The sequence below is a fragment of the Perca flavescens genome, chromosome 7 (assembly GCF_004354835.1).
Source record: "Perca flavescens isolate YP-PL-M2 chromosome 7, PFLA_1.0, whole genome shotgun sequence".
Lineage (NCBI taxonomy): Eukaryota > Metazoa > Chordata > Actinopteri > Perciformes > Percidae > Perca > Perca flavescens.
The window spans coordinates 18,134,304-18,151,229 of NC_041337.1; the positions used below are offsets into that span (position 1 = coordinate 18,134,304).

A 16,926-nucleotide genomic window follows, 5' to 3' on the forward strand; every position below is an offset into this window, starting at 1 on the left:
TCCAGCAGGGTTTTGTGGTGTGTTAGCACGCCAGTCTCTGACTAAGGCAACAACTATGAAAACAAAATGAAAAGCCTCTTAGCTCCATTTTCTAAACCGGGTGTGAGGGTCTGACTGAAGCAGGTTTGGTGAGAATGTTGTGTGCACATTGCACGGTTTTCACACAAAAAAATACATGATTGTTAATTTCTATTATTCACAATACATTAAAAACGATTCATGTTCTGCATGATTTAGATTTCCCTATAGCCTTTTTCACTGTTGACTGAAGTAGCAAGTTTGTTCTTCAGTGACAAAATAAATCATAGGAAGTTTTTTTTTTTTTTTTTTTTTTTTTTCATAATTTTTTATCAAATTACTTAGTGAAAATGGCACGTCTTTTCAATTGACCTGTACTAAACATAAAGAAATTACTGTCAACTCTTAACGTCTGTTCTGTTCAACTTTCGCCCGCGGTGCTGTCCTGATGGGTAACACAAAGGAGTGAAAAAAAAACAGCAGATGCCGTTTGCTGGCTCATTAGTCACTGTCTCCATAGTCTGCTGCAGAATGATAAACCATGTTGCAAGAACAAAGAAATCCTTAGTGCCTCATTTTATTTTACATGCATATATATCAGTTTGAAATATTCTGAATGCAATTTGATTTAGATTATATTAGATACAGTATATACTAGATTTACAACTTTGCCCTCTTCTGAGTGGTGTAGTTCTGGAAAATGATAGAGAACATCATAAAGACAGCAACTCCACCCGTGGACCACTTCAAGTAGGTTTTTAATTAATTGAGATACATTTAGTCAAATCTGGCCACAAACTCATAAATCATACCATCCCTAAATGGTATGCTTGTTTCATTACAAGTTGTAACGGTTTCCGCATACTTGGTGCCACATCAGATTCACATCACTGATTTCATTTGTATTTAGTTTTGCAGCTCTGTGTCTTGTCATGAACCAAGTATGTTGTCATATAAATTACCTTTTTGATACACTTTGAAGAGAAGTTGGAAAGCAGTTGAAGGAGGAACACATTTTTTCAAATGAAGGATTTTCCCACCTGGATTACTGTAAAATGAAAGTAATTGATTCTCTTCCAGCTTTGTGTGTGTATTTGTGTGAATGTGTGTGTTGGGTGGAGGTCTGGGCGTTAGCCCAAGGAGCATCATTACAGTCTTAGTCATGTCGTAGCCTGTCTCTGAGTTGGAAGAGACTATTTGCTTTAGGCTTTCTGCATTCATGTCTTGAATGTCATTTTACTCTCTGGAGTTTTGGGTGCTGATAAACACATGCACCCATGCTCAAAAGTCTGAAAGAGCAAGAAGTCATTGATTGAAATGACATTTTTTTATTTACACTCTAAACACAGGGGATCTTATTTAAAAGGTGGTAATAAGAGGAAAACAACAGAGTAAGATGGCGCTTTTAAACTGGATATAATTTGTACTGTAGGTTACGTGGAAACAGGTGTGACTGGGGTGTGGCAGGAAAGCCATGGATTGGTTTGAGGCGGTGGCTTTGGGAAAGGGCTGATAGTTACACTCCTCACTCAGCAATTACTTCCTCAGGCCTCTCTTGGTCCTCTTGGATCTGTTGAAAACAAGGACTAGTCACATGATGCAAAAGACAACATGTCCACAAAAAGCATTTAACATTGTGAGGTTGCAGAATCATCTACCATCCATTTTGACAAAATAGCAAGGCAATTAGCACACTGAGACATACAAGTGCTCTTTCAGTGCATCTGTGACAGGTTTGACAGCTGACCTGTCACACCCAGCCACACAGCCACCTCTCCCAGTTTGAGTGAGTAACAGAGCCTTGAGGGACTCGTGAGTGGAGATGAGCAAAATGACAACTGGGCTGTGGCGGGGTTGGGTGCTTCTAGCGTCAAAATGCCATTTAAGTTAGTGGGGAGCATTCAAAGGGCCACTACATCTAACAACAAATGAACATGTATTCAAAGTACCTGATGGTCTTCTCTTAACACTGCTGTTTAAGTGAAAACACTGTTGCATGCTATGATCTATGGGTCAAATTATAGCTTAGCACTGATGTTAACATTTTATTGTTTGCATCCTGTACTTTTCCCTGCTGTACTATGTGCTTTAGCAATACTATGTCTCAATATGGCCATGCTAATATATGATATGTTTATGATGATGCATAATAAAGCCTCTTTGAATTGGATTGAGAGAGAGAATGAAGAGAGGAAGCGCCACACAAAGCAGTGAATCAGTTGGATAAAACAATCTTCTCATTGTCTTGCAGCAATTTTGTCAAAAGCACCAATAAACACACACGCACCTCCGCAGGAATGTGCCACATTGTCGGATTATAAGTGAGTGCAGAGCTTAACCTCTTTGGCATCATCTTGTCTGTTTCTCTGTGTCCGTTCGTCAGTTAGATTTGTGCATTGGTGTGAGAAGCGAGGGGTAAAGCAGCGGTTGGAAATGATAATGCTGTTATTGGCTTGAGGTTACACACATGTCTTTGTTGACACTCCCAAATGTCTTGCACTCTCCAGAATGAAAAAGAAAAGAGGAAATACAGGCAGAGAGCAGGGTCTCTGCAGATAGAGACACCACCACACACTTCTAGCGGGTCACATGTGAAGTGAAGTCTATACATTGTTTTTGAGGAAATTTATTTTGTTATTGAGCATGCACACTACCAGAGCCCTAGAACTGGCTCACCTAAATGGAATGCAGCCATCATTAATGTTATGAATTCCACCTGACGCGGCAAAATGTCTGCGGTGAAAGGGGTCTATAGACCGAATCACTGTGACACAAAAATCACTCCCAGGTTAACATAATAATAATAATGTATACTTTATTAATCACACACACTCAGTACCTATACATGCACTAATGGAAAGATGTCAGAGTGAGGGAGCTGCCCATGGAAAGGAGCCCCAAAGCAGTTTGGAGTTTGGTGCCTTGCTCAAGAGCACCTTGCCCAGGAGGTGAACTGGCACCTCTCCAGCTACCAGTCCACCACCATAATTTGATCAATATGGGGCCTTGAACCAGTGACCCTCCAGCTACTGCTACTGCCACCCAAACATGGCAGCTGATTGTGGCATGACCTATTTGACAGTTGTGCTGTGCTTGTTTTCTACACTGTGTTGCTTTGCTAGCGTCTTATAGTGTTACGAACAGCAACCGCCAAACAGACTGCTTTGGGTGATGTCATTTTCTTTAGTCTGTGGCCCAACAGGGCTCAGGTCTCCAATCTAATGTTAATGGAAGTGTTGAGATATGAAAGCATCAAACATGCATTTTAAAAGGAAGAGATGAGAGCAGTTGTTCCTTGTTTGATCAGCGCTGTAGAATTGTATGTACAGGACGCATGGGTTTTCTACCCGGAAGTTATTGTAAACAAACATTGTGTCTTTGGGCCTTGACAGGCACTGTGAGAGAGGTTCTTTAGGTTTTGTTCTGGAACATAGTCTGTGAGCAGACATCCATGAGCGTGGTGCATCTGTGTGAAAAGTGTGTGTGGCATCAGAGAGAGAAAAAAATTAGATTCATGAGTTCATTCTTACATTTTCTGATGGTCACTGACGCGGTTCCTCAAAACATTAATCTGGAACAAAAAAAACATGCACGTGTTACTCCAATGTGGTCTATTGTCCTGTGCCTTACTTCAACAACATATGTGGCGTACTGTACACACTTCATATTTCTGTCTGGTGATCTGGTACTGCAGTTCAAACTTCTCTGCCTCCAGCTCGTGCATCCACTCCCACAGCTCTTGAGCTTTCTCCCTGTGAGATACAGATACAGTAACATGGGACAATATAGCTGTTCTATGTTATGTTGAGAGATTATTTTCAATGTCTCGTGTATCAGAAATAATGTCCCTACTTTATCTTGAGGTAAAATTACACAATATGTCTCCACCTACTTGATTCTGTCCTGGCTCATGTTCTCGATGTCCAGAGATTTGCGTCTTTCGCTCAGGATCTTCTTCTTCTTCTCTCTCTCAGTCTGCCTCTTACCACTCCGTTTTTCTGTCTGTAAAGTAAAATATGTAAAAATAAAAGCTCTGTTCTACATCCTTCACATTTTAAATACTTTAACCGCCCACTATTAACCCTCCTGCTCACCAATTTCTGCATGTAACCTCCAAAGTGGAGGCTAGTGAGGGTTTTCTTCTTCTTAGCTTCATCCTCTGCTCTCCTCTTGGCCTCCTCGTCCTCCTTACGAGCTCTCTCGTCCTAAAGAAACATGGGTCCAAAGAAGAGTGATATATTAGGAGTTGGTTCATTCAATACAGTAGATGCCGGAAGTATACAGTACATTACATTACAGCAGCATGAGCATGACTATACCTCAAGGCGCTTCTGTCGCTCTTTCTCTCTCTCACTGCAGATTCTGTGCTGCTCTGCTCGCTCAGAACGGCGCTTCTCCTGCAAAACAGATCATCATCTTAACAGATTTGAAAGCAGATCTTTAACTTTGTGTTTGTGAATATGTTTATCTTTAATTGGCATTAGTGTAAAGCTCTCACAATCCTCTCCGTGAGATTAATGAGCTCTTCTTCTTCCTTCTTTCTGCTCTCAAAGTGAACCTCGATCAAAGTCTGAAGCTCCATCAGGTCCTTCTCCATCCTTTTACGATGTATATCCTACAGAAACAGGGGTTCAGTGCTTCTTGTACTTTCTGGCATGGGTCTAGGTTTTACATCATTAGGCTGAAACATATGCACTGTATGTACTGTAAGTCTGTCACTCACATCAAAATCCACCTTCTCTCCATCTGGGATCTTAGGAGGGATGAGGTTGGGCATGATAAATGGCCTGGAGATTTGGAGATGAAAAACACAGGACAGTGAGTGAACAACACAGAGAGTTATAAAGTAATAAAAAAAAAAAAAGTCAATATTTTATTGTATTCTTTCCCGAATATATATATATATATATTTTTTTTTATTTTTATTTTTTATTTTTATTTTTTTAACTTTTTTTATGCAACACATAATCAACTTCAACTAACCATTATAATGTAGACAGACACATTTGCTAATCAGAAGTATTACATTCATATTTCAAGTCTTTACTGCTGGGGTTTAAATCAAGGGTGAGGTTAAACTAATTAAAAACAGGTTAAACTGATATATTCCACTAATTTCTATTTTATATTCAAATGTTTTAACTTGAAGTACATATTTTGATTTTCTCTTTCTATGTTTATTATTATTATAATTTATATTTATTCTCTACATGTTGGCAAAAAGCCACGAGTTGTGTCTGTGATACATAGCTAGCTACATTAAACAAAAGCCAATGTGTAAAAACAAGAATTTATGATCCAGATTATTTCTTGTCCAGAGGCAGTATCTTTGTACAGATTAAACAAACAATATATAAAGTGTTGATTAGTGAGCTTAAGCTAGGTGTGCTTGTAGAAGGATTTTGTTACGTTTACATCACGTGTCAAACCGGCCCCTTGCAAATTTTGATCTGGCCCGCATATCAATTTAGGTTCACAGCGAATTTTGGCCCCTAGTTATGCACCACACCAAAAAAATGAGGAAACTGTTTTTCATACTGTAATTATGCAACACTGCCGTGCAGAATTTGACAGATTTGCAGACTTTGAGACTCAGAATTCCCCACAGAAGCAGAGAGATTTTATTCAGGCTGAAACAGGTTGTGGTGAGTCGGCTAGGTGGCAGCTGCTTTTAAAAATGTAATGTTTGTTTTTCATGACTTGCTAAATTCTACAATGGCTAAAAAACTTTTTGCTTACTTTTTTAGGGTTTTATGTAGACCAAACTGTATGGGAGAAAGTTATATGAGACATGCAACAATACAAAGTTAATTTACTTTTTTGTTAAATAAAAGCATGTCAATAAACTCAACATTTCCGGCCCTTATTGTGATTGTCATTTCCAGTGTGGCCCTTAGTGAAATTGAGTTTGACATCCCTGGTTTACACCATTCTCCTAGCCTGGTCCTACCAGACTCTCGTACATTTCATTTGTACAGAGAGTCTGGCCACTTTCCATTGACAAGTGTTAACTCCCTTGAAGGCGGGTACTCTGTTGAAGTTTAGAGCCACTCTGGATCTGCCATAACCAATCGCTAACGTTTGATCAAAGCCGGTCTACGGAAAGCCTTTCCACTCCCTTTCAGCCCCATTGTACCAAATTTGTTTGCAGTTCCACCAGAGTTCCACTGGTGGTGATCGCGGTCCAGTGCAAAATGAATGGGACTCTATGGAGCTAGACGGCTAAATGTGTCTCTTTCGCCTGATTGTCGTTGAGAAACCTCAGATTTGATTGTATTTTTTGCAAGTTCAACATAGGTTATAGATTGAAAGTTGAATGAACGAGTACTTATGTCCTTTTGATTTCTTACAGGGTGAGTCGTTGTTGCCCATAACACGCTAGCATTCTGCTAATGAATGCTGATTGGTCAGTGAAGGACTGATTACGATCGGAGATCCTGCTTGACGGCATCCGAAGCAAAACCAGAATGTCAGAGTGAATATTTCCGGGTGGTCTTTAAAACATTAGCAAACCTCTTTCTAGCACGTGTATTGACAGGGAGAGCCTAACCTGTCAGATGTGTTGTCAATGCCTCGAGAGAAAAAAGGATGCGACTCAGAGCTTGCCGTAAATCAGTATCTCTGGCCGTATATGTGTATGACGTCATTGACATTTTAAAAGGCTTTTTAGAACAAAAAAGCAAAAACACATATTTTCTTAGCCTCCCCTTTCGAATGCAACATTCAAATTACTAGACAAAAAAATTATATCCTGAGAAAAGTGGATTTTGAGGGGTATAGCTCCATAGAGTCCCATTCATTCTGCGTTGGCCTGTGAGCGCCCCCTATATGGAACTCTGGTGGAACTGCAACCAGTTCAGAAGCTGGAAGTAAAGAGAGAGAGTGAAACTTCTTCCCTTATTAGAAATTCTTTGGTTTGGTCGTGACTTATGTCATGCGCATGTGCAACAGGAGACTGACAACTATCGGCTTATATTTAGCATTAGCATCGCTAGTGTTAGCCTTAGCCAACTCCTTCACCACTAACGGAGCAAGCTGGAAACTTTTCCCGAACCCCGTGGGGAGGAGGGCCACAACATCATGGCCACCAACAAAACTCAGCAAAGATTGTTCTTGCTCGGGCTTTAATATTTGTATATTCGGCAGCGTTGCCACAACGGACCAAATGGCTTCGCTTGCATCTACGTACGTAGGAGGGCGGAGCCAGGCTACCATTCTCCTGCCGTGGAAATAGGTCTGGCAATGACTACCATCACACAGATCCAGGCTAGCAGTTTCCCCCTGCTTCCAGTCTTTGTGCTAAGCTAAGCTAACCAAACCAACTGCTGACAGTACAGAGAGTGGTATTGATCTTCTCATCTAACTCTCTGGCTCTGCAAGAAAGCAAATATGGGTATTTACCAAAATGTCAAACTATTATTTTTAATTTGAAGGCTTTGCGTATAGGAGATAGAATTAGCCCAACAAGAAGTATTTGGTTTCCATAGCAAAACAGTGTGCTACACTGTGTGTACATCAGGGAGTGTTAACGTTACTCACTTGAATTTCGGTTTGGCCTCCTCCTCTGTTTAGAAAAAAACAAAAAACGAATTGAAATATACACCAATGAGCTAGTCTAGACCACACACATTCTCACCAAGAGCATACCAAAACATTTCGTAATCCTACCAGGAAACGCCATCAAATTACAATGGAGCCTGTGTATGTGCTTGTAACAACGGTGAACTTTAGTTTGGCTGAGTCAGGGTTAATCCAAGAAAAGAAAAACAATGAGTAAGATGTGCCAACATTCATATTGATGCAATTTAGATAAACAGTGTTACCTTCTCCCTCCTCCTCTTCTCCATCTGAAACCAAAATAAGATTCTTGAGAGGCTTGTGTGAGTTTGTGAGTGTCTGTGTCAAATGAGTGTGTATGTGCATTAGAGCAGTGGTTCCCAACCTTTTTTCCTTGGTGCCCCCCTACTCATGTCTAAGAAAAGCTGAGCCCCGAAACCGAAGTTGAGGTAACTCTCGAGATAGAGCCTTACTTTCTTTTTTGATACAGAGCAGTTATCAGCACACTTTCTCCGCCATGTTTTATTCATAAAATAGTGATGCCGTGGCGGCAGGAAAAACGAGGATACAACAGAATATATAGTTTTCATACTGACTTTTGTATACATTATATATTCTAGTGTATTATCATAATTTATTTAACAATTTTTTTTACCTCAACCTTAAACCAGATAAAGACTCGCGCCCCCCCTGTGATCTTTGCCGCCCCCCCTGGGGGTGCCCGGACCCCAGGTTGGGAACCACTGCATTAGAGGACAGTAAATAGTTGTGTTTTATGAGTGTTGACAGACACAATGTTGAAGTACATAAAGATAAGAAAGACCAAAATAGAGCACTGAGAAAGCCAGGTACCATTTGTGTGTGTGTGTGTGTGTGTGTGTGTGTGTGTGTGTGTGTGTGTGTGTGTGTGTGTGTGTGTGTGTGTGTGTGTGTGTGTGTCAAAAGTAAAGTGTTGCATGTGTTACATATCATGAATAGCATTCGGTCAGAGAGGTTGTCTCAATAATAAGCATTTACTCACCAAAGAAGGTATGGCATCTGTGACCTCTGAATTACATAGATGCCATACCATAAAAGTAGGAGGCTGTAAGGATAGTTTTGCAGGTATTTGTTCATAAATCAAAGTATCAGACAAATTTAAATTTTGTAGTGTTAAATAAAAGGTCAGAGGATCACCAAAGTCCCTAGAAATGATCGTCTTGGAACCACGAATCTGTTCAAAAATGTGCTCTTCCTGCTAGTTGAAGTTGAGATATTTCACTGGATGAGTGAAAAGGTTGACCTACTGATAGCGCTAGAGGAAAAGTCAAGAAATCACCAAAGTCAGTAGGATTTACCGGTATTCTCTGAGCACTGTGAATGTCTGCACAGAACTATGTGGCACTCCATCTGATACTTGTTTATTTACTTGATATTTCAACCTGGACTACTGTGGTGGACTAACAATGCCATCTAGCATGGCTAATCTTACTCTTCTGATGATAAACTGAACTTGCAGGTGAAATAGGGCTGGCCAATAATTCAATATAATAACGTATGATCTTTTAATGGAATCTATATTGTGAAAAAATGTTGTGATACCTAATTCATTTAAATATGTTTTTAATAACAAGCACATTTACTCAAACTTTTCAGAAAAATGTATTCATAAAATGAGTAATATACTTTATAGTCATCAATTATTTAATTCACACGAGTAAACAAAATTAGGCTTTACCATATGGTTATTTCATATTGAGTATTTAAAATTTATTTATTTTCAAATTCGTGATTTATATCGTTATCGAGATATGAATAGAAGATTTTGGCCAAACCGCCCAGCCCTAAGGTGTAATGCTGCATTCACAAACTAGTTGAAATGTCCCTTTCTTCTGCCCAGTTTGCGACACATCTGGTGACAGATTACAGGCGCCTCACAGGGCGTTTGCTGATTTGGAAGCATAGATGAGACAGAAAGATGTCTTTCAACATCTCTCACATCATATGATTGGCAGTCACAGCAAGACACACCTAAACAATTGCTGATTAAGATAATATCTAATTCTGACTAATAAAAGAGCCTTAGGGATGGGAGGGTTGGGAGGCCTAGGGATTACTTTCACCTGGTAGCTATCCGTGACAAGAGAGAGTAGAGACGTCATTGATTCCCTGCAGACTGTCACATACCAAAGTAAAGTGTGACTTATAGCAGATTATTTTCCTGTATGTCTCTGACTGATGCTTATAGACAGAATAAATTAATCACCGTTGCTCCGCTGTTAACACATACCCAACACGTCACTTAGACGTTGTCTTGCTGGGAAACCACGGACACAGTAACCCTCACCTATTTCCTCCTTCTCTGCAGCAGGTTCGTCCTCTTCCTTTACGGCCTCTGGCAGAGAAGGAAGTTCAGCATCAATTAGTGATATCAGTTAGAAATCTCAACAGGGTGTGATATATTAGCTGCTAGATCTATAATTAAATGCAAAGAGATTGTGTGTGTGCGTGTGTGTGTGTGTGTGTGTGTTGGGTGCGATAGATGTGATTACACAATATACTCTGCAAGATCATGAGCAGTTGAGTCAAATCCCAAATATATAATTTTAATATATATTTTGAATTGTCATCTTTGTTTTTCTTCTTCACATAGGCTAAATAAAAGTATTTTCACCGTAAATTGGTGCATAAAAGTGTATCCGAATACAGGAAATTAAGTTGTTGATGGTTACAACCCTGTTACCTCCTGGGGGAGGACACCCAGACCCCCCACTATGATATGATTTGCCTTGTAATTTTGTCTTTAGGTGCTCTTGTATAGTTTCTATTTTTACTGCTGTTGTTTTTTAGTTTTAGACACCTCTTACTCTTTCATTCATTTTTACTTTTACTTTATACATTTATCTGTATTTATTTCCGTCCTTGTACTGTTGCACAATTTCTCCTCTATGGATATCAGTAAATGTTAATTTTATCTTATAAATGAATATGTAAATATGAAACAAATAAATAATAAGAATAAGTCCATAAAGAAATTATGAAATAAACACAAAAATACATAATTAAATAGATAAATTAAATAATGAATTAATGTCTGTACTAATTGTGACTCAAATAAGCATTATTACAGACATTAATTAATTATGTAATGTATCTATTTAATTATGTATTAAATATTACATAATTAAAAATATTATTTTAAAATAAACAAACATAAATACATGTAAATATAGAGAAATTAAGAAATTTCGTAATTTCTCTATATTTAAATGTATTTATTTTTTGTATTTCTACGTCTTTCTGTGTCTGTGTATGTTAATGAGTTGGTGTTGCTAACCTCATTCTAAAACAGGATAGGTCAGAGGGGTGTGATTGTTTGCCTGTCTGACCAATCCTGCTTCAGAATGAATTTTAGTACCATTTACCTCATTTAAATGCAGACACAGAAAAAAATAGTTATATGAATAAATGTATTTATTGAAATAAGTTAAGAAATGTAAAAATATAAAAACAAGTACATATTTTATTTATTAATGTATTATTTATTTAGCTTCAGGATTTATTTAGTTATTTTTCATCCTTTATGCACCCGTCTCCTTGTTTGCCAAATGTTAAATGGATATTTTCAGCTCAAGTATTATTATTTCTCTGTAATATTAGAACCCAAAATACTCGGCTATACAACATTTTATTTAATGTTCAATTTTGTATCCTAATGTTAATGCCCAGATACGGTGCATGTGCATAGTGAGCTCCATCATAGTACATGTAGTATGTTTCATACATGTAGTATGTTTTCTGATTAAGAAGTCATGTTATCACAGAAAAAAAACTCCTGATACTCGCACAATGTCCACAAAAACAGCCTCGCATTTACTGACTATGGAGTATCTTAAAAAAAGATGCTTTCAGCTCAAAGCACACGCAGTACCTTCCTCTGCCTCCTCCTGCTCCTCCACCTGCTCCTGCTCCTCCTCCTCTACCCCCTGCTCCCCTGCTGAGCAAAAGCACAGAGCCATTTAGAGGCAGTCAGCCAGCAAAGCAGCCAGCAACATTCGAACAGAGAGAAAGAAAGAAAGTCTTTCAAAGCATTGTCAAATCAAGCATGACTGATTCTGATGTAATCATTCATGAATGTCAGTCACAGCCAACGGTGGAAAGTGCATTCACTCAAGAACTCAAGTACTTTTACTTAACTTGAGTAGTTTTTATGCCACTTTCTATTTTTGATCCACTACAATTATTTGTTATTTTTACTTTACAAATTACATTTCTGCTTAAAAACCATTTGATTATAAAATGTGATGCTTTGTTATAAACTACCCAACAGTACAAGTAGAGCTCATTATTTGATTAATCGATAAGTCTTTTTTTTTTTTAAATCAACAGTTCCAACTCCCCAAATGTGTGAATTCTCAGCTTATTTTTCCTTATTTTAATTATTAACACATTTTTAATCATTTTGACTATTGGTTGCGCAAAACAAGCATTGTGAAGGTGTCACTTTGGGTAATTGTGATGACATTTCTCACTATTTTCTGATTTTCTTTACAAAGCAAAGAATCAATCAAGATCATAAACAGCAAATAATCCATAATGTAAATAATCTAGTGATCTAAATATTAATATATCAGTCACAGTGGCCATTTTTTCTGTATGAGTACTTTTAACACTACTAAGTACATTTTTCTGATTATATTTGCATATTTTTGACTTCATATATTAAATGCAGGACTTTTAATTGTAACGTAATGGAGTTTTTTTTTTTTTTTACAGTGTGGTGTTAGTACTTTTACTTAAGTATACAATATGAATATTTCCGCCACTGGTCACAGCTTTGTCATTTTAACCACAGGCACCCTGCCCATCAACATCCAACAGTCCACCTGTTGCTCTGGTAAGTCATGACCACAAATGATTCCTCATTGACCCAGAGCTTCATTTATAAATGTTCACACAATGTCCCATACCTTCAGCAGCCTCCTCTTCTGAATCACGCAGCCAGGACAATACACAAGAGAGGAGATGTGCAAATGTAACCACACAATGAGAAAGTACTGCATGTTATATACACACACTTGAACCCTGAAGAAATAACTTTTAAATCCTATGGATTTTTCCAAAAAAAATCTACCTACTGGTACAACAAGGAAGTCTTTCGGTACAAACACACTTTGTGCTGCATTACGATAAGCCTCAAACATTAGGAAAAAAGCCTGTTGATTATTTAGCACTGTACATTGCTTATTCGTACATACAACAAGAGCTACAGTTATGGAAGCTGTGTGCTGAACAGACAGGCTCAACATTTACATATGATTCATAAATCAATTTGACATTTTCATTCACAGGAGAAAACTATAAGAACGTCATAACATTCCTTTTGAAATCCATGTAATACTGTATGTAGAAAACGTGTCAAACCTACATGGCTTTAGTTTTAACAGTAGTTCACATCTTTCACTGTGCAGTATGTGGTGAGTCATAATGGGAGTTCTTACCTTCCACCTCCCTGTGAAAATCAAAACACATTCATACATTATTATTCTGATAGAAAAACGTGAATATGCAGCAATATGTCATTGATATTACAGCAACCTAAAGCTGACATTACAATATATGTAGTAAAGGAACTACAATGTATAGTTGTGTAACAGGGTGTATTTTTACAATTACACAAGTATGTTATAATCAAGCAGAAATGCTGTATAAGCTTTAGTATGATACGTAAAAATGAAAAAAAAGCTTCAACCTACTCCTCATATTCCTCCACCACTTCCTCGTTGTCAGACATGACAGGGAGGTCAGGTTCAGGTGTGCAGCAGTGAATCTAAACGTTAACCAGAATCTGTAAATTCACCTAGAAATAATTTCCCCCTTCACTTTTATTACATCTTCATAACAACATTTTATAGCCTAAATACTGGGTTATAATCAGTGAAACTTACCTGAATAAGAGTGATGAAGAAAGACAGCTGATGGAGAGACTCAATGGGCAGCAGAGGAGAGGTCACTGCTTTCACTAATAGGAACGTGAGGTGGGTCTCAGAGGGTAAAGGGACAGACTGTGTATGGGGGAGAGAGGCTTCAGGACCCCTTGTTGTTTTATTAATAACTTTTTAGATAGCATGTACCCTCCATTATCACCATTCCCAAAAAAGGCCGCAATTTGCACAAGTGTGGTTTGCAGTGCCAAAAAGATCAAGATAAAGCACAGAGTTCCTCACAGACAATGACTCACACACCACATACACATTTTCTCACCCTTGTATGGCAACCTGCCACTGACAGAACACAGGCATCCAGCTTTTATCTACCACCACCCCCCCCTCCCTCCCTCTGCTGAGATAAGTGATGTTACAGAGTATGTATACAACATATATTTCCATGTTGTGTAAGCAAGCAATTAGAAGACATTTATGACAGACATGTGGTAATAAAACATTTATTCCTTAGACAGGTGGCATCTTGCCCACAATGACACAGAACAAAAGGTATATTTTAGCTGATTGGACAAAAACAAAAACATCTTCCACTGCTGCAATTCTGTAAAAAATAGATGTTATTAGCCTTAAAACCTACACCTGTTTAAAGTGCTTGAAAAATTACACAAAGTTAAGGCAAATGGCTGAAAAGCTTTAAAACAAATATATCACTTTCCTCCCTGTTTTCTATCACAGTTCTTCTCCTCTCATGTCAACTTTGCTTTTTACCCTTCCTCAACACATTAATGTTCATGTAATGTCAATGTTTGAAATAAGACTTTTATTGTACTTGAAGCAATGCATTAGTGTATGATTAAAGCCTCCTTACTTTAAAAGCAGTATCCTCAAATCACTTTTTTCCCTATTTGGCATATCTATTCCTCCTGTGTGCTTTGGCACGGAAGTCAAAAAAGCATAAAAAGCTTGAAGAAAGAATCAGTCAGTCATGGCGTCCTCCTCACCGTCTACTAAATCCTACAAATAAGGACACAGAAAGGCAAGAAATTATTGCTGAAGAAATACATAAATAATGTAATAAATTGAATTTTTCTTAAAATTGTGTCTCTTTATCAGGGTCTATTAGTCTCCTAATGCAGAATTATTTATTTATTTATTTGCCTGTTAGTTGTGTATTGTGTTCGATTGCTGTATGTTTGGTGGCAAACCAGTTTCCCTATCGGGATTAATAAAGTTTTTCAATTCAATACATTTTTATTTCCTATTCAAATTTAAAGTCATGTTAAAGTCGTGTGGGACAGTAATCTTACTTGTTAGCCATTATGAATAGACAACCTTCACTTGCAGAGTTTTCCAGGGCTGGGTTTTGGGACACTGTTCTCCTCTCTTGTCTCAAACAGGCTCCTCTTACTAATGATGTCCACATGTCTCAAGTCCTGCAAATAGAATTGACAAATTATCACACTTATTTTTACGAGACATTTTGTACCCCCAATACAACAGACAAAAGAAGAGAAAGAGATATATCTCTCTCTCTCTCTCTCTCTCTCTCTCTCTCTCTCTCTCTCTATATATATATATATATATATATATATATATATATATATATATATACTTACTTTATATGAATACTGGTACGTGTCAGATACATTTCACTATATGATAACCGAAAAGATCTTTATTTGCTCCGATATAACTAAATAAATAAATAAATATGGTGTCCCCGTAGCCATGGATACGTTGCTGTTAAAACTAAAAGCAACCCAGGTTTGTCATAGAAATGGTTTTGAACTTGGACTAAACTTCTGAAGTTAAGTCAACCAGTTATCAGGTTGAACTCTGAACTAAAGTCTCTAATCACCACAAGTTAAACATCCCCCACTAAAGGAGAACAGAATGAATGTTGCTTTCAGAATAAAAATACTGATGTTTCTTATTCATTTAAATCATAAATAATCATAGTTGGCAGAACTAGAGGACAAACCCTATTTTTTAAAAACAACAAGGAACATAATGTGAATTGGTTTGGTAAGGGCATCCTAATCAAAGGTAAGCAGCAGGAAGAAAACAAATATATCCTGCTCTTGAGGCACATACAGTATAGATGAAAGAGTACTACTGCCCTCTAGTTGCCAGATGCTACACTTGTTTAACTTCTTACATGATGCAGTTTTAGCAGACATGTAACAATGCAAATAGCCTCACAGTAGGAAGTGAAGACCCAGTATTGTTGGTCTTGTTGACCCAGCGGTTGATCCGGTCTGACATTCCTGATGTGAAGCTCCTAAATTCCTGTGAATTTCCGACATAGATGTGAAATAATCAGAGCCCATACATGCTAATAATATCAGTCCATGCATTGATGGCCCATGCAGATCTGATAGGTGATTGTGAGTAATGAATGTACCTGTCTAGAAACTCCCGGGCTGGTGGGGCTCGCCCCCTGCTTCTCCTTCTCAAAGAGGCCTCTCTTCCTGGACACCTCGTCCAGCAGAAACAGGGTCCTCTGGGTCACGTCTGGAGATCGCATTATTTCGGACTTCTACGCACATATAGGAAACAGAGTAGAAAAAAAAACATCAGCGTTGATATTTTTTTTTATTTGTACGGTGACTTAAGTTGAGTTATTCTGTTTTGTTGCAGAGAGTCTGACCTGTGCAGCCTGAGCCAGTTTCTCCATCTTCTCCTGGATGGACCTGGATGAAATCCTGTGCCTAGAGCTGGACAAAACAGAATGCACATATGCAAGGTCTTTGTACACTTGTCTGACTTACCTGACTAAAATAACTATAATTCAAACTTTTAGAAAAAGTAAAAGAAAATCATTTGGTTGAACAAACTCACTTTCTCTGGAGGGGTGATGCTTTGTCTTCATCTTCATTTTGGTCCTGGATAATTAACATTACACACACTCATTATACTAACTGTAAATCATCTATGTACAACTCTAACACAAATATCATACATTTTATTATATTTTGATGCACAATGATCCATGATCCAAGTCAACATTCCTAATCTTTTTACTCAGCAAATATGGAAAGAATACTTTCCGTCCAAAGTGCAGAATGATGACTGTAAATCTTACTAAGAAATTGGATAAGATAGCTAAGAATCTTACTGTGTTGGATTCAAACTTCTTGGAGGCCACCCTCACACTCGCACTACAACAGAATACAGCAGTCAGCAACCAAACTGAGGTAGACAGATACAAAGACATGAACTTAAAATAAAGACAAGGATGTTGCCTTACCTCCTCTGCAGCGGCGCACTCTCCTCTTCTTTCTTCCTCATCATCTGTGGAAAACCAAGCATATGTGAATGCGCGTTAGCAGACTTTACAGTCGTCCAAATATCAGCAGCTAATGACCAGCACACATATCCTGTCTCTTGTGATGAGTTAGGGTGTTAACAAAGCAACCAGTCAGCA

The 16,926-nt window shown here is 38.1% G+C and overlaps 1 protein-coding gene and 1 long non-coding RNA gene across 2 annotated transcripts; both read right to left on the reverse strand.

Moving 5' to 3' along the window:
- Window positions 1-1,422: 1,422 nt before the first annotated feature.
- tnnt2a (troponin T type 2a (cardiac)) lies at window positions 1,423-7,849 on the reverse strand. The gene is made up of 10 exons (XM_028582312.1): window positions 7,842-7,849; window positions 7,558-7,582; window positions 4,742-4,805; window positions 4,517-4,633; window positions 4,338-4,415; window positions 4,113-4,223; window positions 3,911-4,020; window positions 3,680-3,770; window positions 3,549-3,589; window positions 1,423-1,588 (listed from the first exon to the last, which is right to left on the reverse strand). The coding sequence occupies exons 3-10, from the start codon at window positions 4,793-4,795 to the stop codon at window positions 1,555-1,557; spliced, it is 636 nt and encodes a 211-aa protein (XP_028438113.1). The 5' UTR covers window positions 4,796-4,805; window positions 7,558-7,582; window positions 7,842-7,849; the 3' UTR covers window positions 1,423-1,554.
- Window positions 7,850-14,194: 6,345 nt separating this feature from the next.
- LOC114558372 (uncharacterized) lies at window positions 14,195-15,942 on the reverse strand. Its single transcript, XR_003692952.1, has 4 exons — window positions 15,904-15,942; window positions 15,702-15,788; window positions 14,807-14,932; window positions 14,195-14,513 (listed from the first exon to the last, which is right to left on the reverse strand). It is a non-coding gene; the product is annotated as an uncharacterized LOC114558372 (long non-coding RNA).
- Window positions 15,943-16,926: the final 984 nt, after the last annotated feature.

Coding starts and splice junctions, on each gene's coding strand:
- tnnt2a (XM_028582312.1), bottom strand. CDS start 4,795: ATGCCCAACCTCATCCCTCCTAAGATCCCAGATGGAGAGAAGGTGGAT. Junction 4,634..4,741: donor GAGAGAAGGTGGATTTTGAT/GTGAGTGACAGA, acceptor CTGTTTCTGTAG/GATATACATCGTAAAAGGAT. Junction 1,589..3,548: donor GTCAGTGACCATCAGAAAAT/GTAAGAATGAAC, acceptor TGTTTTCAACAG/ATCCAAGAGGACCAAGAGAG.